This window comes from Ornithorhynchus anatinus, chromosome 2 (genome assembly GCF_004115215.2).
Source record: "Ornithorhynchus anatinus isolate Pmale09 chromosome 2, mOrnAna1.pri.v4, whole genome shotgun sequence".
NCBI lineage: Eukaryota > Metazoa > Chordata > Mammalia > Monotremata > Ornithorhynchidae > Ornithorhynchus > Ornithorhynchus anatinus.
In genome coordinates, this window is record NC_041729.1 from 140007553 (window position 1) to 140027326 (window position 19774).

The window sequence follows — 19774 nt, forward strand, 5'->3', positions numbered from 1 at the left end:
TCCCCACTCCCGGTTTAGAGCCCAGCTCTCCACAAGCCCGTGCTATGGCAGCTTGATGGACGGATGGATAGACGGGCAGCCGGTTGGGTTACAGGCGGTTTGGCTTACAAGCTGTGAATAATTCAGCTGCCATTTGCTGGGTTTGAACTTGACCCCAGAGGAGGCGTGGAGAGAGATGGGCAGAGAGGGAGGCTCCCAGGGGAGGACAGACAGGAGGGGGGCCAGCTATGCCCCCTGGGCCGCAGCCTGGGCTGCGGGAGAGCCCATCGGGTCCCTGTTCCCAGCCAAGTTTGGGCTGGATCTCGGCCAGCTTGGGGGGAAGACCAGGATGTGGGTCCAACCTGCCCGTCACTCAAGCCTCCTCTCTGGCTTGTGGCTGGTGCTGCTGCCAGGTATGAAGCCGCTCACCACCCCCAAACCCACCTTTGGCTTACTGCCCAGGCTTACTGAGGGTCGGGGCACAGGGAAAGAGACCCAGGGGGTCACCGGGGTTTTTTCCTTTTCAACAGACTCATCGTGGCATTCCCTCATGGGGTCTGAAGTTGTCCCTTGGCAGTCTCGGGGCCTCGGAACTCCAAGGCTACCCCAACCCATAGGGCCACCCGGAACTCAGCCCCGTCCAGAACCCCAATCGTCTGGGCCACTGGAAGCCGGTGCGGGTGGTGGGTGGAAACATCGTTTGAGAAGAGGTCAGCAGTAGAGGAATATAGATATAGGTTAGCCCGCAGAAAGAACTCCCCATCCATGAGGAGTAGGAGGCAGTGGGGTTGGGAGCGGGCATCCTTGAGATTCTCCAACTCTGACCCGGCAGAAAGTAGGCAGCACCCTCCTTTGGGGGCCAGGGAGCAGGGTTGGGGCCCCTGGATCCCGCCGTCTCCCCACTGCAGGCTGCCTGGGGGCAGAGGGCCGGTTGGCGCACCAGCTGCTCCGGGATCTGTTCGCCAACTACACCAGCGCTCTGCGGCCCGTGGCGGACACGGACCACACCCTGAACGTGACCCTGGAGGTCACTCTGTCCCAGATCATCGACATGGTGAGGGGGAGGTTGCGGGGAGAGGAGAGCCCGTGCCCGACGGCGGGCTGAGCGGGTTCGCGGTGCCAACCTGGGGATGGGGGAGGCAGAAGGGGACCGGTCTTACCCCAGCACAACCTCATCTACCGGTGAGGCTGGGGGCAGGGGTCCTGTGGGCTGCTGGGACTTGTAAACTGCAAGCTCATTGTGGGCAGGGAATGTGTCCGTTATACTGTTATATTATACTCCCTAAAGCGCATAGTACAATGCTCTCCATAGTGTAAGCGCTCAATAAATACAATTGATTGATTGATCGTAGTCCCCAGAAATCGGTGGGAAGCAGCACAGCCTAGTGGAAGGCGCATGGGCCTGGGAGTCGGAGGACCTAGGTTCTGAACCTGACGCTGCCGCTTAACTGCTGTGTGACCATGGTCAAGTCACTAAATTTCTCTGTGTCTCAGTTACCTCATCTGCAAAATGGGAATTTAGATTGTGAGCCCCACGTGGGACATGGACTGTGTCCAACCTGATTATCTTGTATCTACCCCAGCTCTTAGTACAGTGCCTGGCACATAGTAAGCACTGAAAATATGACATAAATTAAAAAAAAGATTCTTTGTCCGGTTCCAGCCAGGACCAATAATGTTGGTATTTGTTAAGCGCTTACTATGTGCAGAGCACTGTTCTAAGCGCTGGGGTAGACACAGGGGAATCAGGTTGTCCCACGTGGGGCTCACAGTCTTAATCCCCATTTTACAGATGAGGGAACTGAGGCACCGAGAAGTTAAGTGACTTGCCCACAGTCACGCGGCTGACAAGTGGCAGAGCTGGGATTCGAACTCATGAGCCCTGACTCCAAAGCCCGTGCTCTTTCCACTGCGCCACGCTGCTTCAGGGCACTTGACCTGCTGGAGGGTGGGTCTGAGAAGGTCGGGCTGGGCATACCCAGAGGAGTGAGTCCTGGTGTGGACTGTCACACTCTCTCTCTCTCTCTCTCCTCACGGCCCCGTCCCGAGGACAGGATGAGCGGAACCAGGTGCTGACTCTGTACCTGTGGATCCGCCAGGAGTGGGGAGACGCCCACCTGCGCTGGGCCCCGGAGGACTATGGGGGCATCGATTCCATCCGCATTCCCAGCAGCCTGGTCTGGCGCCCAGACATCGTGCTCTACAACAAGTATCGTTGCACACCCCCAAAACCAACATCCAGAACCCCAGTGTCTCCACTATAAATGTCCCTAGAACACTCCTGTCCTCTATAGCACTGTGCCCCCTTGTAACACCCACCCCTGTAACCCTGAAACACTCTTAACGTTGTAGCTTCTGGGTCCCCATAATACCCAAGCGCTCAATAAATACGACTGACTGACTGATCCTTGTCCCCCATAACACTGTGCCCTGTAACCCTCAACTCCCCGTAACATCCAGGTCCCAAAACAACATCTCCTCATAGCACTGTCCCACCACGGCACACACCTCTTCTGCAAGATCCATCACCCCCTGAACCACTGCCCTCCCCTTTTATACCCAATAACACGCACCCCACCCCCGACCCCTCGGTCGGGTCGGTGTTTCCCCAGGGCGGACACAAAGGAGTCAGGCCCGGCGGACACCAACGTGGTCCTGGGCCACGACGGGCAGGTCAGGTGGGACGCCCCGGCCATCACCCGCAGCTCCTGCCGCGTGGATGTGGCCCTGTTCCCCTTCGACCGGCAACGCTGCCGCCTGACCTTCGGCTCCTGGACCCACAGCGGCCACCACGTGGACGTGCGGGCCCGGGGCGCCTCGGCCAGGCTGGACGACTTCGTGGAGAACGTGGAGTGGCGGGTGCTGTCCATGGCGGCCCATCGCAGCGTGGTCACCTACGGCTGCTGCTCGGAGCCGTACCCGGACGTCACCTACACCCTGCAGCTGCAGCGCCGCGCCGCCTTCTACGTCAGCAACCTGCTCCTGCCATGCGTGCTCATCTCCCTGCTGGCGCCGCTCGCCTTCCTACTGCCCGCCGCCTCCGGGGAGAAGGTCTCCCTGGGCGTCACCGTGCTGCTGGCCCTCACCGTCTTCCAGCTGCTCGTGGCCGAGACCATGCCGCCCGCCGAGAGCGTGCCGCTCATTGGTGAGAGGCCGGAGGGGAAGGGGAGGGGCATGGGACTACTGTAGGGGTCCTCTCGCCCCTGCCCCTGGCTCTACTGGTCAGCCGGTGGTGCTCATCGAGCGCTTACTCTGTGCAGAGCACTGGACTGAGCGTCTGGGAGAGGATAATAGAGTTAGTAGACACAATCCCTGCCCTGAAGGAGCTTACAATCTGATTGCGGAGACTGGCAGTAAAATAAATTATCGATAGGAGAAAGTATAAGGATGATATATCCAAGCGTTATGGTTTTGAGGGGTGGGTCAGAGTACCTGAGTGCTTAGCAAGCCGGGCGTGACTCAAAGGCAGAAACAGATGGTGCCTTAGCATGGCCTAGTGGACAGAGCACAGACCTGGGAGTCAAAAGGTCATGGGTCTAAACCCGGCTCTACAACCTGTCTGCTCTGTGACTTTGGGCAAGTCACTTCACTTCTCTGTGACTCAGTTACCTCAACTGGAAAATGGGGATTAAGACTATGAACCTCATGTGGGGCAGGGACTGTACGCGACATGATTTGCTTGTATTTTCTCCCAGCGCCCAGTGCAGCTTACATAGTAAGCGCTTAACAAATACCAAAATTGTTGTTATTGCATTAGGTACGATGGAGAGATGGGAGATTAGTCAGGGAAGGCCTCTTGGAGTAGATTGTGGTTTTAGTAGGGTTTTGAGGAGGAGGGAGTTCCAGGCAAGAGGAAGGATGGAAGCAATGGGTCCCTAGAGAGAGAGAGGGAACAAGGCACGATGAGTAGGTTGGCTAGAGGAGCAGCGTGGCTCCGTGGAAAGAGCACGGGCTTTGGAGTCAGAGGTCATGGGTTCGAATCTTGGCTCTGCCACTTGTCAGCTGTGTGACCTTAGGCAAGTCACTTGACTTCTCTGTGCCTCAGTTACCTTATCTGTAAAATGGGGATAAAGACTGTGAGCCTCACGTGGGACAACCTGATTACCCTGTATCTACCCCAGCGCTTAGAACAGTGCTCTGCACATAGTAAGCGCCTAACAAATACCAACATTATTAGAGGAATTAAGTGTGTGAGCTGGAGTGAGTGAAGATAAGTAGAAGGGAGAGAGCTGACTGAGTACTTTATAGAGTTTCTCTTTGATGTGGAGATAGAGTGAAGCATGCAGAATGATTTTTTGGAAAAATGGTTTGGACAATAGACTGAAGTATGGATTAGAGTGAGTAAAGACAGGCTGCAGGGTAGTCAGTGAGGAGGCTAATGCAGTAGGCAAGGCAAGTTAGGATAAATGCTTGGATCAGCATATAGAAGTTTGGATGGAGAGGAAAGGACAAATTTTAGCGATGCTGTGAAGCTGGAATCACAGGACTGAATATGTGGGATGAACGAGAGAGATGAGTTGCAAACAATGCCGAATTCGGGGGTTCGTGAGACGGGAGGTGCTGGTGTTGTCTGTGGTGATGGGGAAAGTCAGTGGGGAGGAGATGTTTATGGAGGGAAGATGAGTTCAGTCATAGGCATGTCATGTCCGTACTGGGGTCTGCTGACTTTGACCTTCCGCCCCTAGGGAAGTACTACATCGTCACCATGACCATGGTCACGGCCTCCACGGCGCTCACCATCTTCATCATGAACCTGCACTACTGCGGGCCTGGGGCCCGGCCGGTGCCAGCCTGGGCCCGTGCCCTGATCCTGGACCGCCTGGCCCGGCTGTTGTGCATGCGTGAGCCCGAGGGCGACCCCAGTGAGCCCCAGTCGGCCCGGGACCCCGAAACGGTGGGGGCGGGAGGGCAGGGACCATGTGGACAGCCACACTGCCCCTGTCATCAGGTGGATGTCCGGCGCCATGTAGCCGACATCGCCCGCTGCTTCCGCAGCCACCAGGTGGCACAGAGACGCAGCAGGGAGTGGCGGCGGGTGGCCAGGGTGGTGGACCGCTTCTTCATGTGGGTCTTTTCGGCCATGGTCCTGGCCATGAGCCTGCTCGTCTTGGGCCGAGGCTTGTGACTCCAAGGGGGCTGGGGGATCACGGGGCCGCGCTCTCCCCAGCCCTTTCTCTAGCCACCCCACCCCAACATTGCAAACTGCAAAGACCCCTGGGTTTCCCCCTGCCCCCCAATTATCTAGGGAAAGAACTTGGAAATCAAAAGCACAGCCCACCAGACCCTCTGGAAGATGACGTGTTGAGGGCAGAACACCTCCCTCCCCCGCCCTTGGTATCTGTGTGCCCCCCTCGCCCCTGCTCATAGCCACCACAGGCTCCTAGTAAAATCTCTGTGCCCTCACACACGAACAACAATTCTTGTCTCTGTGTGTGTCTGTGCATGTCTAGGACCAGGGTCCTCTCCTCCTTTCCCGCTCTGAAGTCCCAGGGTCTAAATGTGAGGAGCGGATTCAGGGCCGCCTTTTGCCACAGCCAACTCTCCCAGAACAGGCTATGGGGCGGAGGTCTTTCCCTCTGGGGTCCCACCACCGCCGGTCGACCCCAGCCCAGGCAGGTCGGGGAGTCCTCCTTGCATTCTCCATCTTTCCTGGTGCCGGACCTCAAGTTGGCGGGTTTTGAGATTGCAAGGGATGAGGAAGAGCCCAGCCTAGAGGCGGAGGCGTGGGTAGGATGATCTCCAGCACGACTCCTCAGTCGGACCCTAACTCTAAGTAAGAAGTGGTATGAGGGATTTGGGAATGTACCGTGTGGCTGACAAGGAGTCCACACCACGGAAGGAGTTTGGAACTGGTTTTAAGGCCTCCTTTGAGACCTGAGGCAGTTCCCTAATCTATCCTAATGGGATGCAAAGGCTTTTTGCTATTAACTAAAGGTGTGCTAGGAGGGGACGGCGTTTGTTATCCGTCCCACTGCTGCACTGCTCAATCTGCATGCAGGGAACACTTCAACTATTCCTGGCCCCTTACCTCAGTGCAGCGCCTCAAACCCATGGTGGTCCACCAATGATGATGATGATGATGTTGTTTTGTTTGGTTCTGTTCTCTTTTGCTTTGCTGTCTGTCTCCCCCGTTTAGACTGTGAGCGGGGATTGTCTCTATCTGTTGCCGAATTGTATATTCCAAGCACTTAGTACAGTGCTCTGCACATAGTAAGCGCTCAATAAATACTATTGAATGAATGAAAACCCCAATACCTACATCTCCAACTGCACTCCATCTTTAGGTTTTGTGCAGGGAAGTGACTAGTCTACCCTCAGCTCTTTTGGATCTGGTCCCTGGAGTGGGGTCCCCGGTGGATGGAAATGGTCCCTGAGGCATCGCGAATGCCTGGCCACCATGGGGCACGCACTCTAGGGAGGAGTCGACTTATAGGAGCAGAGAACAATTCCCTCAGAAAAAAGGGCATCATTATCATCACCATTTCCACCGTGCCTTTACCGAGCATGCTCAGAGGACACAACTCCTCCTGGGAAGAGAGAGATACGAAACCTGCCGGCAAGGACCCCCAGGTCTAACAGGGGAGGTGGGGTGGACATGGTCCCCATCATCAGGGAGACAGGACTCACAGTCAACCCCTGTCCACTTGGACAGATACAGCCATGGCAGGGATGAACTAGGGGAGTGGCATGGGTCCTCTAGCTTGTTGCGTTGGCGAGTGGGTGAATTCAGTGAAGGGAAGCTTCCCGGAAGAGGTGGCTCAGTGCTAGCCTCAACACGATCAGGGTGGTTGTCCCAAGCGCAACGCCCTAGGCTCGGAGGCAGGAGAGCAAGAGATTCTACAGTGTCGGAAAAATGGCAATCTTGGAAAACCACGTCCATCCCGCCCCCACTTGGCCTCCCCGTCTGCCCTCTCCCAGCCCCAGAACCCCTGTGTCCCACTCCCTCAGACGGCTCAACCTGCAACGGGGCGGCCTGCTTCCTGGCCTCTGCCCAGCGTTGATCCTGCCCGTTCTGCATCAGGCCGGAGCATGCTGGCTCCGGACTCCTCCCGGGTTGGGCACCGTCTGCTTCTGGACTGGGCATCAGAAAGGTTCCAAGGGGCTCAGTACCAACCAGACGCTCCAGAACAGGGGTAGGTGTGACCACTGAAAGGCCTTGCTCCCCGTGGCTGCTGCTGGAATGGAGAGAAAAAGGGATACGATGATGTCAGCTGGCCGAGGAGAGTAGAGGTCAACCTGTGTATCCTCCTGGCTCGCCAGCAGGCAAATTCTCCCCAAGGCCTGATGTCAGAATGCTTCTCGACAGACTAGGGTCGTTGCAGGAGCTGACCCCACTCCATTCTGGGTCTTGTCTGGGTGTGGGCAGGAAGTGGGTGGGCAGGGTGGCTCTTCAGAGATTATTGGCTTAAATGGCCAGGTTCCTGATGACCCAAATCTTCACTCCTCTTCCACCACCCAAAACCCCCCAGGAACCTCCGGAAGAATAAGAATATGGCGTCAGTCTATGTATAGCCGTACCCGTATGGATGTCTCTGTGTATGTGTGTGTGTGTGTGTGTGTATTTGTGCGTGTTTGCAGACAATGCAATGGATCAGTCCCTCTGTCCATGCAGCCTAGGATTCTGTCTCCAACAAAGGTTCCAGGACTCTGGGATAAACTTCATGCTGGTTTCCCTCTTGGTGAGGCCTGGGTCATCCAACTCCCCTGACCTCCTTCCCTGTCGTGACTGGGCATGGCATAGAGAATAGAGCACAGGCCTGGGACTCATTCATTTATTCATGAACGAATCATGAATGAATGAATGAATGGGAGTCAGAAGATCATGAGTTCTATTCCCGGATTCACCACTTGTCTCCTGTGTGACCTCGGGCAAGTCAGTTCACTTCTCTGTGCCTCGGCTACCTCATCTGTAAAATGGGGCTTGAGACCGTGAGCTCCACGTGGGACAGGGACTGTGTCCAACCTGATTGGCAAGAATCCACCCGTGCTTAGAACGGAGCCTGGCGCAAAGTAACCATTTAACAAATACCATATACCGAATACCATCATTATTATTATAGACTCTATCTAGACCTCTCTGGAGCCTGATGATCTTTTCATCTGTTCAGCTTCTGGGGAAACGTATTCCACCTCCTTTCTGCCCCGCTGTTAGTGGATTTGAGGTGGCCTCCTCAAGCTTCAGTGTGCGGCCTCTCATCCCGGCGCCAAAAGATTTGGGAGCACCATTTCTGGGTTTCCTCTGCCAGCACTCTTCATAGATCGATCCTGTGTCCTTAAACCCTGTTCCCTCGCAGTCTGAGCCTCTCCACAGGAAAACGTCATGACCTTTACGATCTGCCCTCCATCCGGAGCTCCTCCAACCCCCGAACATCCCAGTTGCCGTCTTTTTCCCTCCTCTGGCTTTGTTCTGCCCTTCCCAGGGAGACCAGAACCATGAGAGGTGTCCCAAGGATTGGCAGACCCAGACTTCTGGTAGAGATGAGCTGCTTTTTTGTGGTTTGTGATGTGTCTGAATGTCGGGGCCGGGGGGTGGCGGAGAGGGGTCTGCCTGTGCCTGTATATATGTGTTTCTGAATGGGCCTGCAGGTGAGCAGGACAGGCTGTGCTTGTAGATGAGAGTCTGCTCTTGCTTCTATGGAGGTCTATGAGTGTGTCCATATGTGCCTACAAAAGGGTGTGTACATGTCCATGTGCCTGCAACAGTGTATTCCTCAATACATGTCTGCCTCTGTCTGTGTGTAGATGTGTGTTGACTACCTGTGTGTGTCCGTGTTTTCCCATTTGTCTGTGTGCCCATGTGGGCATGCTCCAGAGGTCATTTATAAGAGTTCCAGAGGGGAGCGGAAGACGGGGGATAAATAAAAAAATAAATGATGGTATTTGTTAAGCGCTTACTATGTGCCAAGCACTGTTCTAAGCCCTGGTATAGATACAAGGTAATCGGGTTGTCCCAGGTAATAATAATAATGATGATGGTATTAGTCAAGTGCTTACTATGGGCCAAGCACTGTGCTAAGCACTGGGGGGGATACAAGGTGATCAGGTTGTCCCACGTGGGGCTCACAGTCTTAATCCCCATTTTACAGATGAGGTCACTGAGGCCCAGAGAAGTAAAATGATTTGCCCAAAGTCACACAGCTGACAAGTGGCGGAGCCGGAATTAGAACCCACGACCTCTGACTCCCAAGCCCGGGCTCTTTCCAGTGAGCCAGGCTGTTTCTCTAAGTGACTTGCCCAAAGTCACACAGTAGAGAAGTGGCGGAGACAGGATTAGAACCCACGACCTCTGACTCCCAAGCCCTGGCTCTTTCCACTAAGCCCGATGGAGCGGAGCCCCTGCAGAGACCAGAATGGGAGCCAGGGCTATGGTCTGTGGTGGGGGGGGAGGGGCGCCCACCGGGTTGAGGAATGAGGCTTGAAGAAAGCAAGTTGATGACGTGGAAGGATTTCGGTAAAACCAGGATCCCAGGCCAGCCCAGGCCGGCCCCGTTGCTGAAGTGGGAGGGCTGTGTGATGAGAAGGGGAGGGCCGAGGGGATGGCGGAAACTTTGGCCCAGGAACCAGAGAGCTGGGGGTGGGGGGCCGGGGAGAAGGGGGTGAGAGGGAGGGTTGGTCCAGGGGTTGAAGGGAGGAAGAGGGGTCCACTGGATTGTGAAAAGCAGTGTGGCTTTGTGGAAAGAGCACGGTTTCGGAGTCAGCGGTCGTGGGTTCTAATCCTAGCTCCGTCACTTGTCTGCTGTGTGACCTTAGGCAAGCTACTTAACTTCTCTTGGTCTCAGTTACCTCATCTGTAAAAGGGGAGGGTGAAGACTTTGAGTCCCACGTGGGACAACCTGCTTACCTTGTATCTACCCCAGCGCTTAGAACAGTGCCTGGCACATAGTCGGTGCTTAACAAATACCATAATTATTATTATTATTTTTGTGCCGGTCCTTAGGGAGGGGAGGGAGGGGTGGAAGAGTACAGTGCTCTGCATATAGTAAGCGCTCAATAAATACTATTGAATGAGTACAGCTGGAGGATTGGGAGGTTTTGATCCCTCCTGTTCTGGAAGTTTGGGGAAGGAGAAGTTGGATCTTGGAAGCCCCGAACGACCCCCAGATCGGAAGCTTTGGGCCGACTCGGGGCTCCGAGCCAGGGACGCAAGGCGGCTCAGGAGGCCGGTGAGGGAGGACACCTCGTCCGACAACAGAGACGCCGGAGGGGTGGGAGTGATGAGGTCGGGGGAGGAGAGGACGGGGCTTCCCTTACCCGAATCGTTCAATCTGCACCTCCAGGACGTGCACCTCTTATCTGCAAAGGGAGAGAGACACCCAATACATGGGTCGGTTCCTGGGGCGTCTACCTGTGAAGCCCGTAGGGAGCGAGGCAGGTGGTGTGGAGAGGGTGGGGCAGAGTAGCCAGCCACCACAGTTCCCACCTCCTCCCCAGGGCGAGAGTGGCCCAGCCACCCCGTGCCCCCCAGGTGTGCTCCCGGTTCCCAGGTTCCCATCCCTTCTGTCTCTGGCCTCGGGGGCTGAGCGGGGGAAGGAGCATCCCAATCAATCGATCAGTCAGTCGTATTTATCGAGCACTCACTGCATCATCCAGGCTCCAGGCCTCCTCTCCATGCCTGCTCCCACTTCTGGGGGCCCATGGACCTCAGCAGACCGGCCTGTCCTGGCCAGAGCAGGGCAGCGGCAGAGGGCCCAGGGGCCGGGGAGGACCAGGCACTAGCCATCCCTCTGCGGGTGGCCGTCGCAGCTCTACTGACCTCCTGCTTCACCCCGCTTCAGCTGCCCCACACTACACCTTATCACCTCTAGTCAAAGCACCATCTCTAACCTCAACAATCCTGACGGATAATAACGGACTAACAAACTTGTAAACTGCTGCCTGACCCACAGCCCCCAGTCTTCAACTACTGCCTCCACTCCCTCCCCACCACCATGGCTTTCGGGCTCTGGGCCTACTCAATCTGTCCCAGGCTACCATCACCCCCTTTCTGACTCCCTTCTAGCCCTCCCATCCCTTGATGCCGAAGTCCAGACGCCCGATCCTGCCTTCAAACCCGTTCAAGTCTCCTTCTAAACAAAAACGATAACAATAATAATTATCGTATTTGTAAAGAGCGAGGCATGTACGATGTGCCAGGCACTGTACTAAGCGCTGGGGTAGATACAAGCAAATAGGGTTGAACAAGATCCCAAGTGGGGCTCACAGTCTCAATCCCCATTTTACAAAGGAGGTAACTGAGGCACAGAAAGGTAAAATGAGTTGCCGAAGGTCACACAGCAGACAAATGGTGGAGATGGGATTTTAGAACCCACGACCTTCTGATTCCCAGGCCCGTGTTCTCTTCACTAGGCCATGCTCCCCTTTTCCCCCTCGTACCCCATCATCCCTCTGCCCCCTTCCCTCTGCCCCTACCCCATCCCCCCAAGTGCCTCCCACCCCCCGCCCCTCAGCCCCTCTGACCTTTGATGTACTCGCAGTTGTAGGTGCTGGTCTTGTCCAGAGACTGCAGGTGGATGTGGTTGAGGCCGTGGGGCCCGGTGCTGGCGTTGACGACCCGGAACCTCTCGTAGGGGGGGATGAGCACCTCCTCCTCTCCGGGGAAGAAGGAGAAGGCGCGGATGTCGGCTCCGTGGCAGGTCCGGATGGAGAAGAAGGAGTCCTGGCCGAACTGGAGGGCGGCCTCTTCGTGCAGGGAGGAGGAGGCGAAGTGGCCGAAACGAACTGCCCCCCCGGGCTCGGCCCCGGTCCGGAATCGCACCCCGGCCACGCCCCGGTACACCCGGCGGCACTGGGGGTTCTGCCGCGCCCCCAGCAGAGCCAGAGCCTGGGTCAGCAGAAAGTGGAGGGTCTTGAAGGGGAAATAGCGCAGGTAGTAGGCCCGGGAGCGGCCGGCCTCTCGCACGGCGGCGTTGAACTCCCGGTGCAGGGGCCCGTTGGCGGTGTAGGCCAGGACGGCCACCGCGTGCTCATCCCGGAAGCCCGGGGGCCAGGGAGGCCTCCCTCCTCCTCCGCTCAGGTGCTCCCGCCAGCGGGCCGAGGCCGCCTCCCAGGCCTCGGCGTAGGTGCGGCTGGCGGCGAACTCAGTCTGGTTCAGGGCGGCCAGCTCGTGCTCCATGTCCCGAGCGCAGCCGATGTACTGGTCGTCAAAGGAGGCCGGAGCCATGTCCAGCGTGGTCACGCGGGGGAGGAAGGGGTTGGCGGCCTGGGTCGGGAAGACAGGGTCACTGGGAGAGTTTAGTGTGCCTCAGTTTCCTCGACTGTAAATCGGGGATTAGATCTTACTCCCTCCTACTTAGACCGTGAGCCCCACGTGGGACGGGGACTGTGTCCAACCTGATAAACTTGTATCTACTGCAGTGCTTAAAATAGGAAGTGCTTAACAAATACAGTTGAAAAAAAAGTCCCCTGATAGGGATAGGAGCTACGCATCAAGGTAAGTTTGTTATGGACAGGGAGCACATCCACTAATTCCGGTGTATTACACTCTCCCAAACGCTCAGTGCGGAGCTCTGCCTATAGTAAGCACTCCAAAAATCTATTTGACTGATTGATCCACGTCATTTCACCAACCCTCCCCGCCTCTGAGAGAACGCCCCCGCCCCCCCCCACCACCAACTTCCCCAGCACAAACAGGCGAGGGGTGCCCCACTGTCCACTCTAAATCCTCCCACCCCCACTGTTGATTCAGTTCTGGAAATCAGAATCTGGAGGAGGTCTGGACAAACAGACGGGTGGCATCTTCACGTGGGCCATCCACGAGGCCAAGGGCCCAAAACGAATAGCCCCTGGGCCCAGCGTGGCCAGGAAGTGCCCTCTGGTCTCGCCCCAGACCAAGGCTCTAATAATGTTAGTATTTGTTAAGCGCTTACTATGTGCGGAGCACTGTTCTAAGCACTGGGGTAGATACAGGATAATCAGGTTGTCCCACGTGAGGTTCACAGTTAATCCCCATTTTACAGATGAGGGAACTGAGGCACAGAGAAGTTAAGTGACTTGCCCACAGTCACACAGCTGACAAGTGGCAAAGCGGGGATTCGAACCGTGAACTCTGACACCCAAGCCCGGACTCTTTCCACTGAACCATGCTGCTTCTCTAGACCCGGCTCTGTAAGAAACGGGAATTGCTGCTAGAGCAAGGCCGTCAGTGGTGCGGGTTTCTGACCAGAGAACCACCTCCGGCTTGCCATGAAACCGACAGGGCCCGGAGAGACCCAAAAAAATCACTCGGAAAGATGGGCAGGGAGGACCACAGTGGCTCCCAAAGCCTGCTGGGTCACTGGGTCCCAGCACAACACCGGCATTGGGCTTTTGCCACTTCCTCTGGAAATGGGTCCTGGGCACAGAAACCTTTGAGTTGTCAGCTGTGTGCTGTCCCCCTCCTCTCCTGGTTCGCTGCGCCACAGGCCCCAGCGGGAACCCAATGGGCAGGATGAGAGAGGGTGGGTGGGAGTGTGGCTCAGTGGAAAGAGCATGGGCTTTGGAGTCAGAGGTCATGGGTTCAAATCCCAGCTCGGCCACTTGTCAGCTGTGTGACTTTGGGTAAGTCACTTAACTTCTCGGTGTCTCGGTTACCTCATCTGTAAAATGGGGATGAAGACTGTGAGCCCCACTTGGGACAACCTGATCCCCCTGTGTCTTCCCCGGCGCTTAGAACAGTGCTTGGCACATAGTAAGCACTTAACAAATACCAACATTATTATTATTATTATTATTATTCCAGCCCTGCCATCGAGTCTACCTTGCAGTTTCTCAGGCCTGAAGTCTCAGAAGTGGAGCTCGCTTGCACCCCAATCCCTCCTGCTTTTCTCACTCCCTCTGCCTACTCTGTCCCTGTGGAGGCTGAGAACAGAGCATCACTGCCATCCTCGAGCCTGGCCCCTGTTTTTTAATGATACTTGTTAAGCGCTTACTATGTGTCAGGCACTGTTCTAAGCACTGGGGTACATACAAGGTAATCAGGTTGGACACAGTCCATATCTCACATGGGGCTCACAGTCTTAATCCCCATTTTACAGATGAGGTAACTGAGGCACAGAGATGTGAAGTGACTTGCCCGAGTGACATGATTCTCGGTCAGTTGTATTTATCGAGCACTTACCCTGTGCGGAGAACTGTACTAAGCGCTTGGGAGAGTTCAATATAACAGACACATTCCTGCCCACTGTGAGGTTATAGACTAGAGGGGGAGACAGATATTAATATAAATAATTACAGATATGTTCCTTAGTGCTACGGGGCTAGGATGGGGGTGGGGGTGAATAAAGGAAGCAAGGTCAGGGCAACACGGAAGGGAATTGAAGAAAAGGAAAGAAAGTGTTCAGTCAGGGAGGACCTCTTTGAAGGAGATGTGCCTTCAATAAGGCTCTGAAGGGTGGGAGAGTAACTGTCTGCTGGATAAGAGGAGGAAGAATGTTTCAAGCCAGAGGTAGGTTGTGGGCAGCAAGATGAGATCGACTGTGGGCAAGTCCCTTAACTTCTCTGTGCCTCAGTTACCTCATCTGAAAAATGGGGATTAAGACAGTGAGCCTCACATGGGACAACCCGATTACCCTGTATCTCCCCCAGCGCTTAGAACAATGCTCTGCACATAGTAAGCACTTAACAAATACCAACATTATTACTATCATCGAGGTACAGTGAGAAGGTTAGCATTAGAGAAGCAAAGTGCTCAAGCTGGGTTGTAATAGGAGATTAAGGAGGTGACCTAGGAAAGGGCGAGGTGATTGAATGCTTTAAAGATAGTGGTAAGGAATTTCTGTTTGATGCAGAGGTGGATGGGCAACCACTGCAGGTTCTTGAGGAGTGGGGAATCATGACCTGAATGTTTCTGTAGAAAAATGATCTGGGCAGCACAGTGAAGTATGGATTAGAGTGGGGAGAGACAGGAGGCAGGGAGGACAGGAAGGAGGCTGATACAGTAATCCAGGAAGGATAGGATAAGTGCTTGGTTTAACATGGTAGCAGTTTGGATGGAGAGGGAAGGGGGGTTTTTAGCAATGTTGTGAAGGTGGAACCGACAGGATTTAGCGATGGATTGAATATGGGGGTTGAACGAGAAAGAGGAGTCAAGGATAATGCCAAGGTTACAGGCTTGTGAGACAGGAATACTGGTGGTGCCCTCTACAGTGGTGGAAAAGTCAGAGGGAGGAGAGGGTTTGGGTGCGAAGATAGGATTTCTGTTTTAGACATGTTATGTTGGAGGTAAGAGGAAGACACGCTAGCAGAGATGGCTTGAAGGGAAGAGGAAATGCGAAGAGAGATCAGGGCTGGTGATGCAGATTTGGATATCATCCACATAAAGGTGGTTGTTGAAGCCATGGGAGCGAATGAGTTCTCCAAGGGAGTGGGTGTAGATGGAGAAGAGAAGGGGATCCAGAACTGAGCCTTGAGCCACAGTTAGAGGATGGGAGGCAGAGGAGGAGCCCATGAAAGAATGGGACTGAGTGGTCAGAGGGATAGTAGAAGAACCAGGAGAGGACTGTGTAAGGGAAGTCGAGACTGGGTGTTTCCAGGAGAAGGGGGTGGTCGACAGCGTCAAAGGCAGCTGGGAGGTCGAGGAGGATTACGGTGGAGCAGAGGCCATTGGATTTAGCAACAAGGAGATCAGGAGAAGGAGGTGGTTGACAGTGTTGAAGGCAGCTGGAAACCGGCAGAGCCCCAGAGAGGGGTGGGGGCCGGGGTCACGTGGTGGGGAAGGGGCAGGGGCCAGGGCCGCCTTGGAGGGGGGGTGGGGGCCGGGAGTATCGTGGGGAGGGTCTGAGGGCCGGAGTCATCGTGGGGCCACACAGCGAGGTCACCCGGCAGCCAAGCGGCAGAGCCGGGATTAGAACCCAGGTCCTCCTGACCTCCGGGTCTGTGCTCTATCCACTAGACCATGCTGCTAATGGGAGCCCTGAAGCAGGTTTTCCAGCCCCGCTCTCAAACTTCCCTTCCTCTTGGCGGAAGCCCCCCACCCAGCAGCGCAGTCACCTGGAGGGTCTGCGTGACGGTGGCAGTGAGGAGGAGCAGCGGCAGCCACGGTTGCTCTGCAGCGGTCATCGGCTTGGCCCCCATCCTCTCTGCGGGGGTCTCTGCTGGGGGGGGGGGGGGGAGAATCCAGGGAAGACAAGCCCCACTCACTCATCTTCACAGCCGCTTTTCCTTCTTCCTCCTAACTGTAAATTATTAATGCCTGCCTGCTCCGCTAGACTCTAAGCTCCTTGAGGGCAGGGATGGTGCTTACCCCCACCCCCGCACTCCACCCAAGCCCTTCGTCCAGTGCTCTGCACACAGTAGGTGCTCATTAATACTGTGATTGACTGGGGGCCAGGAAGGTTCGATTCGATTCGATTCAATTCAATTTTACTTAAGCAGCGTGGCTCAGTGGAAAGAGCCCGGGCTTGGGAGCCAGAGGTCATGGGTTAGAATCCCGGCTCTGACACCTGTCAGCTGTGTGGCTGTGGGCAAGTCACTTAACTCCTCTGGGCCTCGGTGACCTTATCTGTAAAATGGGGATAAAGGCTGTGAACCTCACGTGGGACAACCTGATTACCCTGTATCTACCCCAGCGCTTAGAACAGTGCTCTGCACATAGTAAGTGTTTAACAAATACCAACATTATTATTGAGTGCTTACTGTGTGCAAAGCACCGTACTAAATATTTGGGAGAGTATAATAATAATAACTGTGGTACCTGTTAAGAACTTAGATAGGTACAGGCACTGAATTAAGCACTGGGATGGATACGAGCAAATCAGGTTGGACAGTCCTCGTTCCCTGAGGGGCTCACAGTCTCAATCTCCATTTTACAGAAGAGGTAACCGAGGCACAGAGAAGTGAAGTGACATGCCCAAGGCCACACAGCAGACAAGTGGGGGAGCCGGCATTAGAACCCATGACCTTCCGACTCTCGGGCCCTTACTCCAGCCACTACACCATGCTACGACATCTCAATCCGACAATAAACGGACACATTCTCTGCCCACGAGGAGCTCCCGATCTAGAGGGCTGTTGTGTTGGCGTGGGAGGGTGATGGATGGCTGTAGCGGGTAGGCCGGGGCGGGGTTTGGGCTGGCACCTGGCACGTTCCTGTGGGAAGGCTGGCCTCGGGCCCGCGGGGCTTGCCAGGCCTGAGTCCGCCCGACACTTCGTCCTGCTTTCCCCTCCCCCGGGCCTCGACCTCTCAGAGTAGAGCCCCGGGAAACCGCCCTCCTCCTCCCCCTACTCTTTACCTCCCTCCTCCTCCCCCTCTCCCCTCTCCTCCTCGTCATCTCCCTCCTTCTCCACCCCCTCGCCCATGTCCCGCTCCCCAGGATTTTTCCTTCTCCGACGGGCAGCAGCCCGCGGAGACAAGTGCCAGATCTGGGAGAGAAAAGTCACGGCCAAGTCAGTTTGCCAATTCGTTTGCAGTTGGTTGCAGGACTCTTCCCCTGAAGAGGACCCCTGCCCCTGCCCCCTCCCCACGATGCCCCCGGTTATTGCCCCCTTCCCACAATGCCCCCATCTTTGTCCCCTTTCTATGATGTCCCCTGCCCTTGCCCCCTTCCAACAGTAACCCCAGTCCTTGCCCCCTTTCCACGATGCCCCTGGCCCTTGCAACTCTTTCCACAATGCCCCCGGTCCTTGACCCCTTCCTATAATGTCCCCATCCTTGTCCCTTTCCGTGGTCCCCTTCCCACAATAACCCCAGTCTTTGCCCCCTTTCCACGATGCCCCTTGCCCTTGCCCCATTCCCACAATGCCCCCAGTCCTTGCCGCCTTTCTTACCGGGCTAGACCCCGGGGGGCGAAATGGAGGGTCCAGCAGCAGCAGGAAGAGGAGGAGGAGGGGGCTTCCTGGGGGTAGAGAGTTGTTGGGAGCCGCAGGGCAGCCGAGGAAGGTGGTCTTTCTGATTTTCCCAGACCTTCCCCCTTCAGTGCCCCTCCCCCGCCCCCTGGGCAGCTGCTCCACACCACAGTCACACCGACGGGCTATTTCCAGCCTCGGCCTTGGCCTCGCCCACCCCAGCAATAATCCAGGAATAAATGGGAGTGGGTCAGGGGCCGCTCTGAGGGAGGATCCCGGTTACCTGGGTTCTAGACTCGGTTCTGTGTGACCTCGGCCCACCCTCTCCCCGGCTCCGACCCCACCTCCCACCTCTCCCTCCAACTCCCCCACAGTAACTGTGGTATTCGTTAAGCGCTTACTATGATGTGCCGAACACTGCTCTAAGCACTGGGGTAGATACAAGGTAGTCAGGTTGTCCCACGTGGGGCTCACAGTTTTCATCCCCATTTTACAGATGAGGGAACTGAGGCCCAGAGGAAGTGAAATGACTTGCCCAAGGTCACACAGCAGACAAGTGGGGGAGTCGGGATTAGAACTCATGACCTCCTGACTCCAAGGCCCATACCCTATCCACTACGCCATGCTGCTTCCCCAAGAGTCCTTCCACCTAGCTCCGGGTACCTGGGCAAGAACAGAGGGAGGAGGAGGAGGAGAAGAAGGAGACACCTACATCGTCCCTATCCCATCCCTACTACAAAGCCCTGATTGAAAGCTCACCTCCTCCAGGAGGCCTTCCCAGTCTGAGCCCCCCTTTTCCTCTGCTCCTCCTCCCCTCCCTATCACCCCAACTCACTCCCTTTGCTCTACCCCTCTCCCCACCACACAGCACTTGAGTATATACGTACATATTTGTAATTATAATTCTATTTATTTTTATTAATGATGTGTATATAGCTATAATTCTATTTATTTATAATGATGTTACTGATGCCTGTTTACTTGTTTTGATGTCTGTCTCCCCACTTCTAGACTGTGAGCCTGTTGTGGGCAGGGATCGTCTCTCTTTGTTGCTGAATCGTACTTCCCAAGCGCTTAGTACAGTGCTCTGCACACAGTAAGAGCTCAAGAAATACGAATGAATGAATGAATGAATGAATGAATGAATGAATACTCTGGTCCCTACCCTGGTTCCTACCCTGAAGCGCTTCCAGTCCCGACAGAAAAGAAAACTTCAGACACCAGTGACAGGGTAATTTATTAAGCACTAACTGTGTGCAGAGCATTTATTCATTCATTCAATAGTATTTATTGAGCGCTTACTATGTGCAGAGCACTGTACTAAGAGCTTGGAATGTACAATTCAGCAACAGATAGAGACAGTCCCTCCCCAGTGACGGGCTCACAGTCTAATCGGGGAGACATGGACAAAAACAAGGCAACATAATCACGATAAATAGAATCAAGGGGAGGTACACCTCATTAACAAAATAAATAGGGCACTGTACTAAGTATTTGGAAGGGTACAATAGAATAAACTGACAAGACCCCAGCCCTTGAGGATCTTACACCACCAGTCAATGGAATTTATTGAGCACTGACTGTGTGAAGAGCACTGCTTTTTAAGAATTTGGGAAAATACAACAGAGTTGGTGGTAATAATAATAATAATGTTGGTATTTGTTAAGCGCTTACTCTGCGCAGAGCACTGTTCTGAGCGCCGGGGTAGATACAGGGTCATCAGGTTGTCCGACATGAGGCTCACAGTCTTCATCCCCATTTTCCAGATAAGGTAACTGAGGCACAGAGAAGTTAAGTGACTTGCCCACAGTCACACAGCTGACAAGTGGCAGAGTCAGCATTCGAACCCATGACCTCGGTCTCCCAAGCCCGGGCTTTTTCCACGGAGCCACACTGCTTCTCTAGAGTGGGCTGCCGTCTGTGGGCTGTCCTCCTCGGAGGGCCCCTGGGGGCTCAGGGGCAGGCCGCCCACCCGGGTCTGCCCCTCTCAGGCAGACCCGGCTCCCCTGGGGTGTCAGAGAGGGAACTGACAGGG

General features: G+C 55.2%; 2 protein-coding genes across 6 annotated transcripts; one reads left to right on the forward strand and one right to left on the reverse strand.

The window, feature by feature from the left end:
• The first annotated feature begins 227 nt into the window (after positions 1–227).
• Positions 228–6101, forward strand: CHRNA10 (cholinergic receptor nicotinic alpha 10 subunit). Its single transcript, XM_039914707.1, has 5 exons — positions 228–392; positions 812–1033; positions 2034–2188; positions 2592–3124; positions 4665–6101. Exons 1-5 carry the CDS (start codon positions 228–230, stop codon positions 5102–5104), a joined length of 1515 nt encoding a protein of 504 aa, XP_039770641.1. The 3' UTR covers positions 5105–6101.
• A 132-nt stretch (positions 6102–6233) lies between these two features.
• On the reverse strand, positions 6234–17811 carry ART1 (ADP-ribosyltransferase 1). 5 transcript variants are annotated; one of them, XM_029057981.1, is made up of 5 exons: positions 17722–17811; positions 15946–16049; positions 11437–12178; positions 10231–10272; positions 6234–7151 (listed from the first exon to the last, which is right to left on the reverse strand). In XM_029057981.1, exons 2-5 carry the CDS (start codon positions 16027–16029, stop codon positions 7063–7065), a joined length of 957 nt encoding a protein of 318 aa, XP_028913814.1. In that variant the 5' UTR covers positions 16030–16049; positions 17722–17811; the 3' UTR covers positions 6234–7062. The 5 variants fall into 5 exon arrangements, with proteins under 5 accessions (XP_028913814.1, XP_028913812.1, XP_028913813.1 ...); XM_029057979.1 differs by having other exon boundaries at positions 6234–7154; XM_029057980.1 differs by having other exon boundaries at positions 6234–7154; positions 15946–16046; positions 17722–17805.
• Between the last annotated feature and the right edge of the window lie 1963 nt (positions 17812–19774).